At 40.5% G+C, this 20528-nt stretch overlaps 1 protein-coding gene across 6 annotated transcripts in view; it reads right to left on the reverse strand.

The window, feature by feature from the left end:
• npnta (nephronectin a) overlaps nucleotides 1–16803 on the reverse strand; it is a 49101-nt gene extending 32298 nt beyond the window's left edge. For 2 of the 6 annotated variants that reach the window (XM_087179550.1, XM_023427119.2), the window contains exons 1-3: nucleotides 16386–16803; nucleotides 8308–8408; nucleotides 1666–1716 (exon numbers count right to left, since the gene is read on the reverse strand). In XM_087179550.1, coding sequence (XP_087035676.1) covers nucleotides 1666–1716; nucleotides 8308–8408; nucleotides 16386–16456 — 223 coding nt within the window. In that variant the 5' untranslated portion in view covers nucleotides 16457–16803. The remainder of the gene's footprint in view (nucleotides 1–1665; nucleotides 1717–8307; nucleotides 8409–16385) is intronic. The other 4 variants (XM_087179551.1, XM_023427121.2, XM_023427120.2 and 1 more) reach the window with 4 other exon arrangements.
• Nucleotides 16804–20528: the final 3725 nt, after the last annotated feature.

The raw sequence follows: 20528 nt of genomic DNA on the forward strand, positions 1-20528 counted from the left end.
CTATGTAATCAAATAGGAAGAAAGTACTGCTAGCCCACTTGTGGTGATATGAGTCAGGGTGTTAAGCCTCTGAGCAGTCATAGTTCACAATTAATGATTAAAAATGGCCCAATTTGTTGGAGGAAAGGAAGAGCGCTGTAGTTTTCTGGAAGCAGAGGTTTGTTAGACTTTGGTCTGGTCCTCAGATAAAAGGAAAGAAGCTATTGATGTTGTTAGTTAGAGAGTAGTCAAGTGGGGTGCTTTTTGTTATTCTCCTACATGGAGGGAGGATTTGATTAGCAGGATCAGAGGCAGCCATCAACAGGCTTTGCCTCTGAGGGTATTTTTGAGCCTCTGGCCTGGCAGAGAGATCAGGAAAATGGCCAGTGTTCATTAACCACACGGCAAAGGACACGGAGGACTAAAAATGGCCGCACCAGCTGGAAGGCCAAACATAGCACGTATGACCCTTGTTCCGCCATCAAAACATGCCGAGTGATGACACACTTTCCCTCTGGTTTACATCAGCCATTGCTCTGGACAGCAGAAGGCTGGTACCGACGCAGATTCTTTTGATTTAATGTCTATTTGTGGACGGCTCATCAGAAACATGATTCTGATGCTGTGTATGCATTTTTATACTAGTGCACTGCATTGCTTGGTCAAAGTAATAAGGGAGAATCATTACATAATTAACTACAAGTTGCATCAACTTGCAATCAACTAATTCTTCCCCTAAGGCTGCTTCTAATGATTATTTCATGATAGGTTGATTTTTTGACTATAATGTAAATTTTCCATTTGAAAACGCCCAGAAAGGAGGTGATGTCTTAAAATTGCTTATCAACAGTCCCAAACCCCAAAAATATAAAACAGAGATAAAGCAGAAAAGTCTAACATTTGAGACACTGGAACCAGAGAATATTTGGCATTTTTACTTGAAAAATTACAAATAATTGATTATCAGAATTGCTCATCTTATTAAATGATCAATTTATCAACATACAGTGCATACTATACAAAAAACATATCATCTAGTGTCTGAATAATTTAATCTTGCTGTTGCTCGTATGGAGTGAAAATGTAATTGATCCACCGCCTAATGTCAGGGTGAATGTTTTATTTACATACGTGATGAAGTATGATAGCATTGACATTCTCAGCCTACACAACCCGATCAAGATTTCTATGTAGTTATGTATGCAGAGCCTCTCCAACCACACTAAATACTCAGATGGATATACAAGGTGTGGCTATTAAATAATGAGACAGGGCCTGTGTAAGCCGACCCAGCATTAGTCTCATTATTTAATAGCCACACCTCGTATTATTGATGTATTAATTAAAAAACATTATGGATTTCAGCTTTAAGGGTTTCATTAGTATTCCAAGGGGTCGAGAGGGGTAGATGAATCTTAATAAGCCACTAAAGAACTTCAGCATAATTCATGTTAGACATGTCTGCAGGTGAAATCAGGTCTGCAGAGCGTAAGCTGTTTGCATAGATCTGAGGCGGAGGGAAGGTGATGGTAGCTGCCAAGGGGTGTGAGCGAGGTGTAAGCGGTGTTGGGTGGGGGTTAGACTGGGCTTGGTTCTATAAATAAGTGAGTGAGCCCAGGATTCAGAGGATGTGCCCCCCAGCTATACATGTCTAGCAAGATCATTTCAAGAAAACGTGGAGCTAACCTTGGGGCTGGCACCTTATCCCGACTACTCTGTGAGTTAAGGCGAAGAGAGCTGCAAAACAAATAGCCAAACAAACAAAGGTTGCAGCCACTGTTTAGCCTTTGAGAGAAAATTTTAAAAAAATAAATAAATTAAACATGATGTTAGAGGGAAGAGGCTGGTCACTTGGACAAGCAAACATTCCTGGAAAAGAAAGAAGAAAAAAAAAGAAAAAAAAACACACACACTCTCACAGTCTGGAGTTCTGGAGTCACACATATCACCAGTTGCCTCTGGGTAACAGCTCCGTTTTGAATGCATTTACAATTGAGTTCTGATAATTAAAATCATGTCTGACTGAAGCCACTGTCTCCAGGGATGTTCTCTTATTTCTGAAAATGTTAACTTCATATTCCTTATCACTCACATCTAAATGGGAGCGAATAAAGCAGTCTCCCCTCATACACTGTGGAACAATAAAATTATAATTCTCTCTTTTAAATTACAACACTGCACTGTAAGATGAAAATACCACCATTATCATTCAATGAGATCATGGCCCCGGTTTCTTCGATATAAAAATAAAGGCGGCAGCTACCTGACTGTGAACAGATTGCCTTTTCACCAGGGGTTTGATTTTTAATATCAGCACAGTTTCAAAGTGCCTTTAAAGTGGGAAATGTGTCAAATAATTCTGAACATGTGCTTTTTATTTCTGCATATGTTCCCTCTAATTTTTTTTTTTTTTCAAGCAAACCTTCCCATTTTGTTTTCACCTTATTACCTCAAACAAATGAAAAGGCACACTTTCAGACTGGCCTTTACAGTCCAGTGATCATGAAAGAAAGTAGGGTAGACAAGGGAACCGCACAGACAATCAACATGAAGTGAATTACTTAAACTGAGGTATCACTTTTCTGCTTTCATCGCTCACTTTTTAGCTCACATTACCAATTCAAAAGTCCTGCCTTAATCCTGTCCACTCCATTTGTACAGACAAAGACTGCACTCAATCAAACTAAATCCTGATCTCAATGGAGCCCATCAGGACCTCTGAGGAAATTATAATGTGTGAACTATTTAATATGGAGGTGATATTCAACCCAGTTCCTTTACATTGCAGAGAAGATCAATGCGTGTCTTTCTACCAGAGCTGTTTTTAAGTCTTTCGGGAAAATTCAGGTTAATCAAAACTAGTTTTGGGTCCTTTGAGATGTGTCCAAGTCAGGTGACAGATTGTAAGCACTTTGCAAGTCAACTGCAAGTCTCTCAGGTCTCTGAATGCTGGCGATTAAAACAGCACAGCATTTGAACATGTGCTTTTCATGTGTGTTTCCATTTACTACTGTTATGCAAATATTAGATGAAATATAAGAGCGGGGTGCAACTTGATGATGCCATTAAAAGAGCACCAGTTAAACCTCAAATGGTGAGGTTAGAAAAATGTCACAGTCTCCTTATCGCTCCACACAGACCTGAGGTTTTCGTCTGCTGCTATTTCTGTGGAGCGGAAACTTCAGTGGACATGTGAGTCATGTACTTGATGTACAATATGTTTTATTTGCTCAGTCTATTTCCATTGTTGGCACTTGGTCACACTTGGCACTTGATACACCAACCTTTATTTTTTCACAAAATTTTTTTTTGCGATATATATATATATTTTTTAAAACTTTTTCACAGTTTTCCATTTTTTGTGCCAATTGAAAATGCACATAAAAAAGGTGGATGGATGTTTTTTATTATTATTATTATTATTATTATTATTATTATTATTATCATCATTATCATTATCATTATTATTATTATTATTATTATGTTTTTATTTTGTGGACTTGTGGGCATTTATCAGGCAGCAAATGTGCGTAGTGAAAGACATATCAGGTTGTTTTATGGGAAGTGTAGGATTCTGGGTAACTAATGCTAAATGTCAGGATATCTCACTGCTGCTGGTTGGATTTTATTGAAAGGAAAAGATAAATCACTGGACTATTCTTGTAAAGATAGTCCTTTCCACAATATCTGTGAATGGCAACTATGATGCTCAAGAAAAGTGGTGGTTATAGAAAATAAACTGTGGGTATGGTTAGGTAACTAAGTAACCTGGTTAAGGCTAGGTTAGATTATGGTTTACGTTACAGGCCAACCTTCACACCCTTACTCTCCACCTTGCTACATATAGGGCACAGTACTGCCTGACACTGCATCTTGGCAGAATTACCCAATATGAAGTAAGTTCAGAAGCATACTGGGCTGTATAATTTTGATTCTTCAGTCAGTTCCTAAAGTTGTTCTCTTATGAATTTTGAGGCCCAAACAATTTTGCTTTTGAAAACATCTAATAGGGATATAATTAACTTCAAATTAAAGTTGGTCTGTTTACAACCTCACAAACGTAATAAATAATTCTCCTCTTCCTGCTTCGACTGACTGAGGGGATCATTGGATAGTAAGACTAATTTTTTCGTCTTCATCAACAGTGGAAGAAATAAAAAATATTTTAGTTACTGTAAACTGTATCACACTGGAAATGCAAATGCTGAACAAATGTACAAATGCTCACAGTGGCAGTAAAATGATCATGATGGCAGCTGGTTAGAATAAGTAGCTTCAAGTGTGGCTCTGCCTGCCTGATGGCCTGTCAGAACATTATAAGTGGAGCTTCAGTCTACTATAAATCTAAAGCTCCTCTCTCTCTCTCTCCCTCCATCTGCCTGATTTTCTCACTTGTCTTCCTCTTCCCCACTCTGGCAGCAATCATCTCTAACTCCTTCTTACCTCTAAACCATTTGCTTTACACCTCAGGATTTCTACTTTCCCCAACTTTTAGTTCTTTCTTTCCTCTCCCCCTTTCGGTTCTGGGAGCTTATAAAAAAAAATAAAAAAGCCAAGGTTGATCCATTTTTCATTCTTTGAGAGAAGTAGCACAAAACTATCGCTGAGCTCCATGGCTGAGAAGGCTACAATCCGATAGCTCCGATCTAATCTCCTCAATCGCTACAAAAACTTTCCAGGACCTGAAATCTGTGATGATTGCATCCTCTCACACAGACATGCACACAAAGGAGCACACAAACACACACAACTACACACACATACACATAGATGATTACACTCCCTTTCTTTCTTAAGCCGTCCACCTAAGGTTCAAATCAGCACCTTACTGACTTGATGGAATACTGATTGTAGTCTCAAGTGAATGGATTTGAGCAGTGCACACAGTCAGGGGCATTTAGAAGCATTAAGACAAGCACTCACTGCTCAAAGAACAGATATGGTTTTGTTGGACAAAAAAGAAAAAAAAAAAAAGAGAAGCAACTTGATACTGTTAAACTCAAAATTAGCTGATGTTGGCTCATGGAACATGTGGGACTCCAGAACAACAAAGAAAACATGTTCACACACTGCTTGGTGGGTGGTCGAGTAATAAATAAATGCAGACTACGATGCGTATTCACTCTTGATTTCTAAAGCCAAAACAATGATTGTCATGTCTTGTGGAATTGTAAGTATAGGCTACAGCATGTGCTGTGGCACCGTTGGGGTTTGAAATGGGTGAAACATGAGTTTCTTCTCCCATAATCTAAGCTTCTGTGATAATGAAGACATCTTCATCTATTTTGTCCTTGTTCAAAACCAACAATCTATTCCACCTTGCATTTTGAACATGGGAATCTGTCAAGGCAGACAGCCCAGTACAGATGCACTGGGAGGAATTGGGCATTGAGACAGCAGAGTCCTGCCAGGATTACTGCTGAGTCTGGCCCCATTTTCAAACAAACAGCATCAAATGATACAATTGAACTGTCTGAGTAAAAAAGTACTTTCGCCTGAATCATTCCAGCTTAGATTTTGTAGTTCAAGTGTCAAGGCCTTGTGAAAAGGTAGGAGTTTTTTTTTTTTCAAGAAGGTCAACTATTGCAAGAAAGAAAAAAAAACTAAAAAACTCTAATTTAAAACCATGAAATCAACTCCCCTCAAGCTACGAGGCTAGGTCTGTCCCATAAACCATTAGCATAAGTTGTTTTTCTGACTCCAAGTGTTTATGTAAGAATAAAATTATCATATTTTGTTTTAGACATGAAGCGAGAGGTGGATAAAAAGCAGATTTGTCTTGCAAAGACCTTGGGTTAATGTGGCTGAGCTAAAAGAAATACAAAACACCGGGGCCATGAACTCAAGTAATACTGTTTGTATTCTCCAGAACAAACTAAGACATTGTGCAGAACACAGCATCAGGTAAAAAATATGGAAAATAGCTGCTATAAACCCAGCATATTCAGCTCATCTTTTTTAAATGCAGCCGCACAGACATTTGGACCCAACAAGCAGTGTGTGACATATTCTTACACAAAAAAAAATGCATAAAATACAATGAGTTAAACACAATGTCAGTTATAGCATGGCATGATGAGCTTCAACACATAAAAACACAAGTCAAAAAATGGTAATTTCAGCGATGAAAAACACAAAATGAGCGGATTAATGGACATTATTTGAACAATCTTTAATATCTGGCCGCAACCAACATGCAGAGTTAAGAAACTTTGTAGGCCTTTTCCACAAAAGGAACTTAACAACCTGAACTTGAACTATTAAGAATTTCTAAGGCTTTGGTGCCAAGTTCTGCCTTTTGTTTCCACAGTTTTTTACAAAGCAGTATATTTTGGATAAACATCACAGAGCAGGAGACACTGCTTTGAATTGATATATGCCTTTAAATGTGTGTAAGGGGGACAGATGGTGTCATTTGGGTGAGTGCAGCTGTATGACAGAAAACAATGTAGGAAGAGTTGCTAATCCTGGTGTTGATTTTCTTTCACTTTTATGACAACAAAGATGGAAAGACTTGCAAAGGGGAGCAGAAATACTGGAGAAGGCAGATAGCATGACTGATAGATCCAATTGTGGAAGCTACAGTTCTGAGGAAATGAAACAAGGATGTTCGACACCGCTGAGAAAAGGTAAGAATGACAAACAGCACAAACTCCCCACCTGACACCAGACGTCAATGTAATGTCAGAAAGACATTGGATTCAAATAAGTCTAACAGGGCAGATGTTAAATTTTGATTGGAAATGAAAATCGTGTTGACATCACAATACAACATTGGCTAACCGACTTTACGATGGGTAGCAGACAATGGGTTTTGCTCATGACCAGAATATTGGTATTATATATGTCAAGATGGAGTTGGTATAAGACATTTGGAAGACCCTAGATTGTGGTTACTGGACAACACAACTTGAAACCAAGTAAATATCAACATCAGCTGTCATCAGTATTCTACCTCAAATTAACGTTGGCATTAGATGTTGTCCTGACATTGAATTTTGGTCAGTTTCAAAAATCCTACTTCCCCAGATTGATACAGATGGTTATTGCTGTATTCTTGAGTTTGTTGTGGTCGTCCTTTGCTGTGATGTGAGGATCAGCTTGACCAATCATGATCAACCGTAGTTCCTGCACTCCTCATGCACTGAGAGCTGAGTACGTGGAACTTGGATGGAGCATTACCTCCTGATCAGTGGAAACAGGAGCAAAACCAGTGGTTTGACATTTTAGGGATTGTGCTTACTGGCTTTCTTGCTGAGATTTAGATGAGAAGATCGATACTAGTCACATATCTGTACACAAAATATGAAGCTACCTCCAACAGTCGATTAGCTTAGCTTAATATAAATATTGGAAACTGGGAAAAACAGCTAATCTGGCTCTGTCCAAAGGTATCTGCTGGCGGTAGCTTCATATTTTACAAATAGTTGAGAAAGTGGTATTGATTTTCTCTTCTAACTCTTTGCAAGGTAACACATAATATTTCCAAAAACGTCCAGCTATTGCTTCAAGTTGCAGGTTTGCTATGTCCCTGCAGTGGAAAAAGGCCTGGTTGTGCATTTACCCCCTTCTTGATTAAACCTCCACAGCAAAGCAGCAGCTATACCATCACAGGCACCAAGCCATGCAGGGGATGTGGCATTTGTGAGGCAACTGGCCAGATTTGAAACTCATGCTAGTATATTCACACCTTCCTGGGTAGCATTTCAGGAGAGCAGAGGATCTTTACACAATGTAAATATGTCGAAAATGTGACGTGTTAATATTTCATACAGTCCATCTGACACAGGCGTGTGGTGCTATAAGAGGCAACGACAGGGCACATCCTCTGAATCCTGTAAGTGCCGTTGCTGAATATACACACACGAGTCAATGTATGTGCACCTGACAACGCCATGGATTGTGTGCACACCGCTGTTCCTGTTTGTATTGTTCTGGCAGCGTTAGCTAGCTTGTTTTTGCACAGCAGCAATCCATAATCAATCATATATCTACCCCTTTAATGTGTCCACCTGCAGCTATAGTCTCTCCCTCATTATGGCCACCCTCAGTGTGAATATAAATGTCACCCGGTCCTCCATTCAACCAGCCATTAACATCAATCTTTCCTCAAAGATTGTCCCAGGAGCGATGCTCCATTAGCTGTATGTGTTTCTGTTGTTGACAACGTGCACGTATGTGTATGAGTGCGTGTGTTTCCCCGAGCCTTTAGTGACTGCGCCAGCATCTCTTCCGTCTAATAGCATCTTTGACCCCAGCTAGAAACCTCGCAACCTTGTTAGCCCTGTTTTTGCCCCCAGCAGCAGCAGCAGGCATGGTGGCACTCACGCTGGCAGTGACCCCAGGAGCGGCGCGTCCATCCCCAGCAGCAGTCCACCCTGGCCCCGTATCGACACAGGCCATTGGATGAGGCCATCTGCCGCGGCCACCTGTGAGAAGATGGCATAATTAGTTCACGGCCAATTAAAATGTCTTTATGAAAAAGCAGGGGTCTTTTCAATGTTGTTTGGAGAGAAGCTTCAAAGTTTGCACATAATTCGTTTAATTTTTTCTGCTGTAGAGAGAAAAGACTCATTGTTTTTTCTATTCAATGTCTGAAAATAGTGAGAAATTCTCATTACACTTTCAGATATCCCAAGGCGACATCTTTCAGTCCTATGTTTTATCTGACTAACACTGCAAAATGGAAAGACTATCATATCCCATTTGAGAAGCTGGAATCAGGAAATGTTTGCCATTCATGCTTGAACATTTGAATGAAATGGTTTATTGATCTTCAAAATTGTTGCTGATCAATCTACTGTCACTCAACCAAGTGATTAATCAACTAATCGTTTCAGCTTCACATAAGAACAGAAGCAATTAATATATACATGTATATATGCATATATATATCTATATCTATATATATATATATATCTATATATATATATATATATATATAGAGAGAGAGAGAGAGAGAGAGAGAGAGAGAGAGAGAGAGAGAGAGCGAGAGTGAGAGAGAGAGAAACTTATGCTACATTTTCTCAGGGTGTTCAAGTCTGACTTCTACTACTTCACAGCTTCAACACAGACGATCATCTTTGAATTACAGAAATAAAACTGATAGCACATCACATCGTGTTGGTTCGTATAATGTCAAAGTGGAGACCTGTGTTGAAAGCCTGCCAGACCCAATTTGAATTTAGACTTCAGTGTGCATCAGTGCAGCACTGACACTCAAATCTTAAAACGACATTACAGTTGTGTTCATTATAAGGTTTGTGAAGCAGATTCGAAGCCATGCACTGCCTGGTGCCCTTGAAAATACAGTACGGTTTTTATCTCTATTTATTACATGAGCACATGTCAGAGTACAGCGTTGCTGTATGTTTAAAGAACCTATCACACACTTTCATGATGGTGGAAGATAATCTTCTCCCTGCTACAGGGAGAGCAGCTAGTTATTAGTTTTTATACAGATATAGTTTTTTTTCCCAAAAACTGCAATTCCTCTAAGAGAAATTACAGCTGGATGTTTTTGTTACACCATGTTCTATTCTGCTCAGAGCAAGAAATAGCTTCTTGGCAGACTGTGCGTGTGGATTACCTTTTTATCTGTACCAAGGCTCACCACATATTTATGGAGAGAATAGGGTGAAGGAATGAGTCCATTTAAGGATACTGATGAAAATCCAAGCCGAATACTCTTGAGAGCCTGGCTCTGAGATGTTACCTAAAATCTAGCAAATAATAAATGAATCTGAAGACCAAGTGGGGTGAGTTTTTCCTACGGTACAATAAAAGAAACTATTTATCTCCTTAAGTGCTGAGACTACTCTTTCATTCTCATTGTAAGTCTTGAGCACATGAGACTTTTGCAGAGATTATTAAATAAATCCTGTTCATAAAAATGGACTGCTCTGAACTGACTATGCAGGTTCTAAGTTGCACAGAGGTGCTGTACACACTGTAATCCAGTTAGAAAACAAAGGAGAGGTTCTCTTGACATACTTCCTTTACACAAAAGATGCCTTCTTCTTTTGTGCCTCAATGAGAGAGTGAGGTTGTTGCTCAGTATTCAAGGCACATCCTATGCCGCTATCCCTGCCTAGTTAGTGTCTCTATGCCAAGATGAGGAAATGCTAATGCTTGCCCCCGCTGCCAATCACCTCACTGGAAAAAAACCAGATGGATGCTAAGTGAGAGTGGCAGATCCAGGGAAAATGTTTGTCTGCTGCCTGGCAAAGCAGGAAGGCAGTCAGGCAGTGAGAACCTCCAAGAAGCATGCAGCATAAGAGGAAAGGAAAGGAAAGGAAAGGAAAAAAGGAAAAGGGAAAAGGTCAAATGGACAAACATGGTAACCTGCTGTCCGTCCATACTCTAAACTTGTTAGCTACATAAAGCAAAACAAGAACCTCTCTGCATGTGGCAAAAGTCACTTCCGTTGGAGGATGGTGACAACTTCCAGAACATCTGAAAAACCTCCTCTGACATTTTAGTGACATTTGAATCTGTTGATGAGAAACTGATTTCAACCTGATGTTCTTGCACTCTCTTGTATTTATTCATCAGTGTGCACAAGGTAATTATCATCTTAGAAGACGGAGGCATCATGTGGGAAGAGTTTATGCTGCTATGGTTGCACCTGCTCCTGCTCAGCCTAATGGTTTCACCTTGTTTTTTTTTCAGATGACATTACAAAATTATCACCGCACTCCATGTGGAAAGCTTCCCATGCAACTGCAGATGACATCATCATCACATTTGTCAAAAGACTGTGAAGGTTAAACAGCTCCATCTAACTGTAAAAGAACGGTCAAAGATCTAAGTTTTGTCGTTTAATTTCCTTGAATAAAAGCTCTTTTCAAATGAAAGCCCAGTCATTAATACCAGAAACTCTGTCACAGATGTATGAACCCACCTCTGTAGGAATTTCTGAGACAGTGATTCAGTGGTGCACCAATCTTGTTCCTTTCTCCGTCAAGAAATTGATTTTTTTTTTCCTTTGTCCAACATTTTTTTTTTTTTTTAAAGAAGCAAATTGTGTAACTAGCACTCTTGTTGTTCTGTCACCTCTTTTTTTTTTTACAGCCTTGAAGTCTTTCAGATGCCACAAGTTGCTTTGAAAGTCACATCTAACAGCGATGATTGCCAGATGTTGCCAGAGAGACACGGTGTATGCAGCTAATTAGCTTCAACTTATATCACTTGCCAAAACTTGAAAGTTATGGAAATGTCCTCATTTATAGTCTCATTCTTTTGCCCATAATTTTGTTGATTAATCAAACAGAGGATTGACAGAAAGTTAACCTGCAAGTGTTTTTATACAGTTGATTAATCGTTAAAATTTTGTTAAGCAAAACATTCAGTGGTTCCTATGGTTCAGATGTGATTATTTATTGTTTTTCAACTTGGGCTCAGGGATGTATCCCCATTTTCTAACAATGTGTAGACAAAAACGATTAATCAGTAGAATAAAAGGCACATTGAGCAAAAGTAAAAATAACTATTAGTTATACATCAAACCTGTTCCTTTGTATATGGATAAACAAAAGACAGGGAGGTCATTGAAATTTTAAATTATTATCAGAATGGAAACAAGAGACAGATCAGGCAGCTTTATGATGGAACCAAGAAAAAGTCAATGGCCTATTTTGACAATTAAACCTGGGGTTTTGAGTTGTTTCTTTTTTCCAGCAGCAGGAAATAATAATGTGGTAAAGCTGGTATTTAGTTTGATTTGGTTTTTAAAAAAAGTACACATACACTCTCAACATGCGAAGACCAAAAGGGCATAGCATTTCAATCTGAGCAAAGAAGCTTATGAAGACTAAGAGCAAAGTAGAGTTGAACTCCTATGGGCTCTGAGTGAAGGGTGACAAATCTGCATCTCTGAGGTTTGTCTGGTGCAGTGGGTGCGAAAAAGGAAACAGAAACCTCATGAGATGCAACAGGTTCTGGATTATTGAATCAGATATTCTCCTCTAATGCTTTCACCTACACACTCATACATAAATACATACACACACACACACACACACACAGACACGCACACGCGGTGCATGAATATGGAATCACGTTTCAGTGTCCTCAATGCTCCTCTCGGTCCTATTCATGCTGAATTTAGCCTGCGGCAGTTGTGCACCGCAGCATGCTCTGAACTTGAAACTGAGGGTATAATGCAATTCATCAGATCACCGTTTCATCACATCATCACTGCAGCAATGTCAAATACATATTTTTCAATTCTTCGATCATTTAGGGCTTGAAAATTACGACAAGCAACAATGGAAGCTATGGTGACACTGCACAAAGGAGAAGGAGATTCTTTTCTTTCTTTTTTTTCTCCAGATGTACAACCAGTGATATTCTACTGAATGGAAAGCTGACATATCAAATGGACGTTGGTATAATACCTGTATTTATTACCCTGAGGCTCAGAATAATGATACTAAATTGCACTAAGCCTCGAAGGAACTCGAGCAGATAATTATCACCCTTCACGCGTGCTGTGTGACATCTCTTCTCAAGCACAGACAAGGTTCTTCCAGCAGAACCGGAGAGGATGATATCCACAGAGGGGACATCCTTCTTCCATTGTCTAACCGGGCATATAGAGCTGGCTCACCATCCCTGCCTAACAGTGAAGAGTAGTCAGTCCATTGCTCACAGGGGAGCAGTGTGGGATGTAGCATGATAATCAGAACCATGAAGGTGCAGTCCTAACTCAGAGCGATGATAATGCAATCTATCAATCTACCATCCATCCACGAACCCATACTGAAGCATGCAAAGCGTGACTGCCGAGTGGAGCTATCTCACCGACACCCATAGATTTTGGATTGCTGCGTTTCCAGCGTCTCCGCTGAGAGACTTGCTCAGACCTGCAGAGCTCAGCTGAAGGCTCGAGCTTGTGGAGTCATCAGGTGTCTGCCGTCTTAATGAACCAGCTCGGCTGCACGCACATTCAGATCCGCATGCAGGCCTCCGAGACTGCATACATAAACACGCAGCACCATGCGGGGTATTGACAAATATCCTGGGGGAAGATTTAAGGCTAGGAATCAGCTGGTCTGCTAAATCTACAGTTGGTCACATTAACGTTTCAAACTACACAGGAACAAGAGCTCGATGTCCCTTCCAAACAAACAGCCAGGAGCACGTTGAGTGCTACAAAACAAGAGCTTATAAGATTATTTCTAAAAGGAATGAGACTTTTGTAAGTACTAGAATTAAAGCTGCAACCAGTTGATTAATATAAATTGTAACAATTTTTAACACTTTAGTGACAAAACCATTAATTGGGAAAATAACTGTCAGATAATCAGTAATGAAAATAATTGTTAGTTGTAGCTCTAACTAGCATGTAGTGTCTGGGTGCAGTTTCTTGCAGTGAAGGATGTGCAGTGGCTCTGCTGTCCTGACTCCAGGCGTGGGGTTCATCCCAACACCGAAGGATTCAACACCACTGGCAACTACAGCCTTACGAATTACCACTGAATTAACTGTGACACGGTATTAACAGCAATTAATATCGGATTGTGAGGAAGTTTTACAGAACTGTTAAATTGCATTACAATATACAAGTGTCTGCTCACACACATTGTGCAGTAGTCTCGACAGCCAACAAGCAACAATAGGACCAGACCTCGCTGCAAGTTTTGTGATTCTCTCTCTTTCTTTGAACAAAGGATATTGCTTTTCATGTTGCCTGTGTGCTTGAATTTCACATACAGTACATACTTCATTCAACATGACTTAAGGCTTTTCCTGGAAGTAAGTGGTTGTAGGCTGCATATGTTCGATGGTCCATGCAGCACTAATTTCAATGCAGCATGGAGTTTCTGTTCAGATTTCCACCTGCGCTACTCCCTCAGTGTCCTGTGTGCTCAGTGGAAATGACAGAAAAAATTACAGGAAGAGCAGGTAGCTTAGTTATGCTGCATTTTTCATTGGAACCTGGCAGTTTATTACAGTTGATGTGTCTTATATCGTGAGGTCCGCTACTTGTGAATGCATGTTTCTCAATAGGCGAGACAACACTGAACCTGTCGGTCAGTGGAGTCTGACTCTACTCATTGTCCACTGGCAGAAAACATTTGTCAGGGTTACACTTTAAATCTTCTCTATGACTCGTAATAGAGACGCTGATATACTCTTCACTACAACACTGACATGCACTATGCCAGATACTGAACACTGAGTAAACTATAAATGTATTATCTTTTAATTCATACTGCCTGTTTTCCATTAAATGAGACTTTGACAGTGTTTTCGCACTTTTTCTCAAACCCTAAAAGCCCAAATGTGGGTCTGACATTACAATGCCAACATATCCTGGCAGCAGTCCACGACTTTGGATTATTACTGAGGAGGTCTGGTATGCGCTGCTTGGCTTAGCAATTTAGTGACATCACTAGGGAAACATATCCTCTACTATAGGTTTTGCCAGAGTCTTCTGTGCTATATGACCAGAAACTGGCCGTCCTTGGGTCCTTGGTTCGATGAAAAAAGTGGCAACAACAACAACAACAACACAACAGTGCAATGCACAGGTACAGCATTTTATCTGAAGCTATGGGAGAACAAAATGATCTTGCCAATGATGCCCGTGAAGGACCCTTCAGGGCTAGATGGATAAGCCTGTTAGAAGCGCTCTCTAAAAGGCAATAAGTGAGGGAGACTAGGTAATAAATGACTTTTTTGCTTGTGCTTGGTCTCAGGGGATATTCTCTCAATGAATTAATATTCGAGCGGAGAGTCAGGCCCGGGCAAGTTTATACCCATAAAAATTCACAAATTATGGCCATGGTGACAAGCCACTCCATCAGCAGAGATGTTAATAATGTACAATATGCTGCTGCTACGTTAAAGAAAATGATCATTACACAAAGGCAATGTGTGAAATAAAAGTTAACGCCCTACACGGCCTGTCACACAAACATTAGCTGTGGTGATGGAGAAAAAAAAAGTGTCCTTAACTACAAAAACAGGCACTGGCAAATGCTAAACTCCAATTTTCCGTATTATTCTTTGCCCTATCCATCATTCTCGCTCTCACACAGACATGTTTACTCCTTACTGAAACCTTTGATATCCAAATCGCTTCTTTAAACAAAAAAACAACAAAAAAAATTCAAAAAAGCAGAAACTGAAGTGAAAGAGCTGAGGAGGAGAACAGGCGATAGGCCTGTTCCTACAGATGTCAAAATCCATCAACAAGCAGGTGGAAATGCAGTCAGTCTGAGAGGGCTTTTTGAAATCCATGCACACCATTTCAATAACAATTACTTCCATAATCTTCAAAGTTTTTCATTCATTTGAAGAACGCCGAACATGAGAGAGGATTCGGCTGCTGAGGCTCAGCCTGTCTGACAGAGATACATGAGGAAAAAGAAAGCACAATACTTGGCTGCATTCTCTGTTGGAGATGTAGGGAATTTGGCAGTAGGACTCTGTTTGTGAAAGTCTCTCACTGTTTGGGTGGACTTCAGTCCAATTTTACTCTAAGCTCTAGAAATCCACCCCAATATGACACACAATAAGAGATGGAGCATAGTTTCGATTTTACTTTGTTAAGTCTCGAAGTCCTCTTAACAAATAGTCCCAGTCGAAAACAAACAAATGAGCATTCTGCCAATATGTCAATGATCATGACTGATACAATTGCTTTATCCCAAACAGGTTGGAAAGATGTTTAGTAAAATACTTGTGTCAAAGCAATGGGCCAAGGGGGGAACTTAAATTACAACTTGGTTTTATTATGCATGGTTGTAAAAAAAGAAGAAAAAAAAAAGCCCCCATCATCCATCATGTTAGACTCAGATGCACCTATAGGCAGATGGGAATCTCGGACATGCATTCTTTGGGGTCTGGCACGTCTCCACACCTCTGTCTTCACATACTTCATCGGATTCGTGTTTGAACATGAACCACCGGGCAACGTGCTGTCACATCACTTTATAATCACTCTGATATCTGCACCAGACTAGAACCGCTCGGTGTGATTTTTGCACATGCAAAGTAAAACGCTGTCTCCAACGTGTGCGCTGAGGCGCAATGCTTTAGATGCACTTGGGCTATTAGCCTACTGTTGTCATCGGAATAAAAGTTGGGATAATAGAGTGACGAAGATATAATCAGAGCATAAATCACTCGTCATTTTAGCGCACATAATTCCACAGGGGCAACATGTTTTAAGTTGGATCTAAATTGAGCTGCACAGTTTAGAGATCTTAAAATATTCCTTTAGTTTACAACCACTCCTGCAAAACTGCTGCCTTTGAACATTAACCTTTAACATCCAACATAAATATCATAAAATCCATCGCTGGTTGAACTGTGATGATCAAATTGTAGCTGACTCTAAATCAAAATCAATGTTATTTTACGAAAGCAGCAGACAATGAACCATGTGCCATTACCTGCCGTCAAAGTCTGCACTTGCTCCAAAGCAGCAGCTGTACAGCAACATCAACTTTATCCATAATTCCATGGCTTCGAGAGTTACGCGCCCACGCCGCTTGTTCTTCTCCGTAATCCAAAAGCAGCTGGCAGAGAAGCGCGGATCAAACAAATAGACAAAGAAAGAGCGGAGTTCCTTTGACGCACGCTGAAGGTGCACAGGTAGGAGAAGGTCTGCTGACGTCCCTCAGACTGCTCATGTGCTGTGTTCAGGAGGTGCGGGAGACAAACCAGTCCGCTGCCTGGGAAGTAGAGTGACCCCGATGTGTGTGTATGTGTATGTGTGTGTGTGTGTGTGTGTGTGAGTATGAGAAAGAGAGAGAGCAAGGGAGAGAGAGAGAGAGAACTGCGAGTGCGAGAGAGAGCGAGCGTGTGGAGCGGGACGCACTCTGCCGGGAAGAGAGCGCACAGCTCCCTCTCTCCTCTCCTCACAAGTTCAGTCAGCGGTCTCTCTCCAACCAACAACACCCACTGCAGTCAGACCCTGCCACGCTTCTTTACAATAAGCAGAAGTCGACTTGTGGGACATTTTTTTTTTTTTTTTGTATGTAACGTCACGGCCTGTTCAGCCCCGAGGAAGCGATGTAACTCTACGCCACATGCTTAGGAAATGCCTTAATTAATTGCACAGCCTGCTGAGGCACGCAGGTGCATCGCCCACCCAGGTAGATGCTGCTCCTTACGCAGTGAAAAACACTAAGGGCTGGGTGTGGAGAGGACCAAAACATAAGCATCAAACATACTAAATCAGCGGTTTGACAATGTTTGAGGAGCCTTTTAATAAAAAAAAGAAAAACTTTGGAGCTGTGTAATTATTGTAAATAAAAACACAAGTTCAATCACAGCCGATGGCAAATGTTTCTTGACATAACGATTTCAGCATAAGAGCGAGCCTGTCTCTGCTTTTGTGTGAGCTATTTTGTCTGACGCATTATCATATATATTTTGTCTATATTCAGCTGCTTTTGAATTTTTCCCATCAATCTTAGCACAACAAACCCCTCCTGAAAATTTGATGCGCTCTTTGTTGGGCCCATTCTCAATTCTCAGCAAAGAGTTTATGTCTGATTATTTCCTGTCTGACTCGTAAGCAGCATTTCATATTCAAAGGCAGGTGAATTGAACTTCCTGTCTGTTGGCAGAATCATAAAGGCCGAGGAAGTCGGAAGTCAGTCAGAGTCATTTTCCACTCAGGACTCAGTGGAAAGAAAGGAAACAGTGGGGAAATCAGGTAACGGGTAACCGCACACCATCATTGTCGGCGAAGAAGCAGGAGATGAATTAGATGAAGGTTTGACGTGACCACTGTTGGTTGTTCACAGTCACCGCCGTTTGTTGATACATGGCACCGTTCGCCTTGTTACGCCCCGTCACCGATCTGATGAATCTATGCGGTGGCACCAGAGGTTTGACGTCGGGCACGTGATCGGAGAAATGTCGCTTGTGTATAATTACACTATTAATCACATTATTTTCTCGACTGAAATGTAAGAAAGTGATTCCATGATGATTTATTGCATTTAAAAAATGAATTATGGGTTATATCATGCCTCATTACCAACTATACTCGCGTGTTGTTGAAAGCTAAGACAGATAACATGAAACTTTAAAGGGTCACTTCACCCAAAACACAAAAATACATTTGTCTCACTTTTTTTCTTCAGTTGAAGTTTGGAGAATGTCACTCCCTGAAACTAAATAGTTTTTGTTAGGATTTAGTTGACGTTGTTGATTTCAAAAGGAAATTCCTTAAACCATAAATATTAATTCATTAGTCATTCATTACTCTACCTCTGTGTTGAATTGAATGCTTTCATGTAGACAAAGTCATTCAGCTTAAAGACTCTTTAAGTTACACTTGAAATTTATTTGAGTAATGTCATTGGAAGGTTAGTGAATGCAATCTGAATCTGGGATACATGATTTCACCTATAATAGTGCCAAATAATAAAAGAAAAAGGGGACTTAATAAAATATTTCAAAATTTAGTTGTCGTGCTGTTCAGAGTGTTGAAAAAACTCAACATCAACATGTCTGCCCAGAAATTAATCCAAGTTACTCTGGAGAATCCACAAAACATGCTGTCGACTGTCAAGGGTAAATGGAAAAGAGGAAAGATGTACTCACCCTTTAATGATCCCCCTGGGGAAATTAGGTCGTTACATTTTGAACTAAACAGACATCTCTACAGCAGACAGAAGTAGAACATAAATGCAAAAAATAGAATATAAACAGGGGAATCCTAAACTGGGGTTATGTGAAGGTGACTTCTGATGTGACAAGGAGGATGAGGAGCATCAGGAAACAGATTACAACATTATTAGGGTGCGCAAAACAGCAGCAGCTAGGACCTGCTGTAGGCAACCGAAGAGGAATGCGTGCATAATAATTGTTGTTATTCTGGGCTCCTGTAATTATGCTCCATATTTGTCATTTGCAGAAAATATACAAGTCAAATGAAACACATTTTATTGATGATGACGCGTGTTAAATGGGAATTACAAAAGAGCAGCACAGAGCCATTTCATCTCGTCTTTGACTTTGTATCAGTGCTCCTTCTAGTAACCCAGAACACATGAGCAAGGTCCCTGATTGTCTAAAAGGGAAAAATTCATGTGAGCAGGGAGAGACCCCAAATATACAGCGAAGAGCTACTGCAGACAAACGGCCATAAACACTGGCAGCGTAATGACATGGAAAACTGTTGGTCAAAACACCAAGACGAGCAGAATTTTAATCACGAGTAATAACTGAAGTTAATAAAACAGTGAAAGCTCCATTATTTCCTGGCGGAGGTTTTCTGCTGCAACAGACTGTTGAGTTCAGAGCTGCGTTTGAAAACCCCCACGACTGGCGAAGGGAGAAACTCTTGAGTATCCACTGAGGTTAGGAGAAAAAGATTCTGGGTGTAAGTGCCCAGCCGCGATTATTTTAACACTGATAATCAGCATATACGTGAATTGTTTCAGGTTCAGCTCACATGTTGCTAACATTTGAGGCCAATCAGTTAATTACACAATAAAAAAATGCATCCAGCTCAGTGTATCGCTGACTCCATTCTGTTAAGGCTTCATTAGTAAAGGAGCGTTTACTTGGAAATAAAAGGCCCAGATTTCTCCCTCATTTTGTTTAAACAATGAATCTTGTCAAGTCACCTTCTAGCCCCGGGTGTTTGGGTTTAATCGAGCCACTTCACACCTCAATATTCTCCTCTCTCATGCAAGCATTAAGTAGTGCCACCTACTCTCTCTCCCCTCCTTTATGCCTATATGCGTTTCTGTAATGCGCACTTGTGTGGAGCCACAAGCATGAACAGGGAGTCAGACGTCTCCTTTTGAAATTATTCCAGTCCTTGGAAGGAGCTGTGTATGTGGCCATTCACCTCGGGATAGATTGACTCTGCTGACTGAATTCAGATGAGCTCGGCGCTGGAGAAGCCCGCCCCCCCCTTTTTTTTCCCTCTCTCTCGTCTATCCCTTCAGAGCGAGCAGGAAAACTGGCTCTCCGGCAACTTCCTCAGATTTCTCAAGCAGCTGCAGCGCACTGTCAAAGGTGACAGCACAGGATTTTTCAGAGAAACAGATGACCAGTTTCACCTGCGAGAATGAAAGCTTAAGGGGCTGTGCTGGTGTCTACAGTGTACAGGATTGGAAATAGGGAGCGCATTGTGTGATTTTTAGCTACCAGGCCCTGAGCATCTAATCAAGCACACTGACCTTTTCACCAGCGTCATAAAATATTCATTGGTGCTGAACATATTACGGGATGCATACCATATTCACATCTATTCTTTATGAGGAATAATAAGTTTCTCTGTAGAACCTTGACAAATGCTGTATTTTACCTGATGTGATATGAGATTAAATCCAGTTTCTCTCTCTCTCCATGCCCCCCCCCCTAAACACACAGAGAAACGGTAGATAATGATAATTCCCAATCTCATCTAACTGCAGATGAGTTTCAAGCTCTGAATTTCCCCCTTCTTCTGTTAATACCTGGCAACAGAGGGAGCTGACTGCTGAGCTCTTTCACAGAAGGCCGTACACAGACTATTCGCAAAAACAGCATGTGGATGCATGGTGTACTTAATTCGCAATGTGGGT

This window comes from Seriola lalandi, unplaced genomic scaffold (genome assembly GCF_002814215.2).
Source record: "Seriola lalandi dorsalis isolate HSWRI2012SDOR001 ecotype SW California unplaced genomic scaffold, Sedor1 jcf7180002054851, whole genome shotgun sequence".
Classification (NCBI taxonomy): domain Eukaryota; kingdom Metazoa; phylum Chordata; class Actinopteri; order Carangiformes; family Carangidae; genus Seriola; species Seriola lalandi.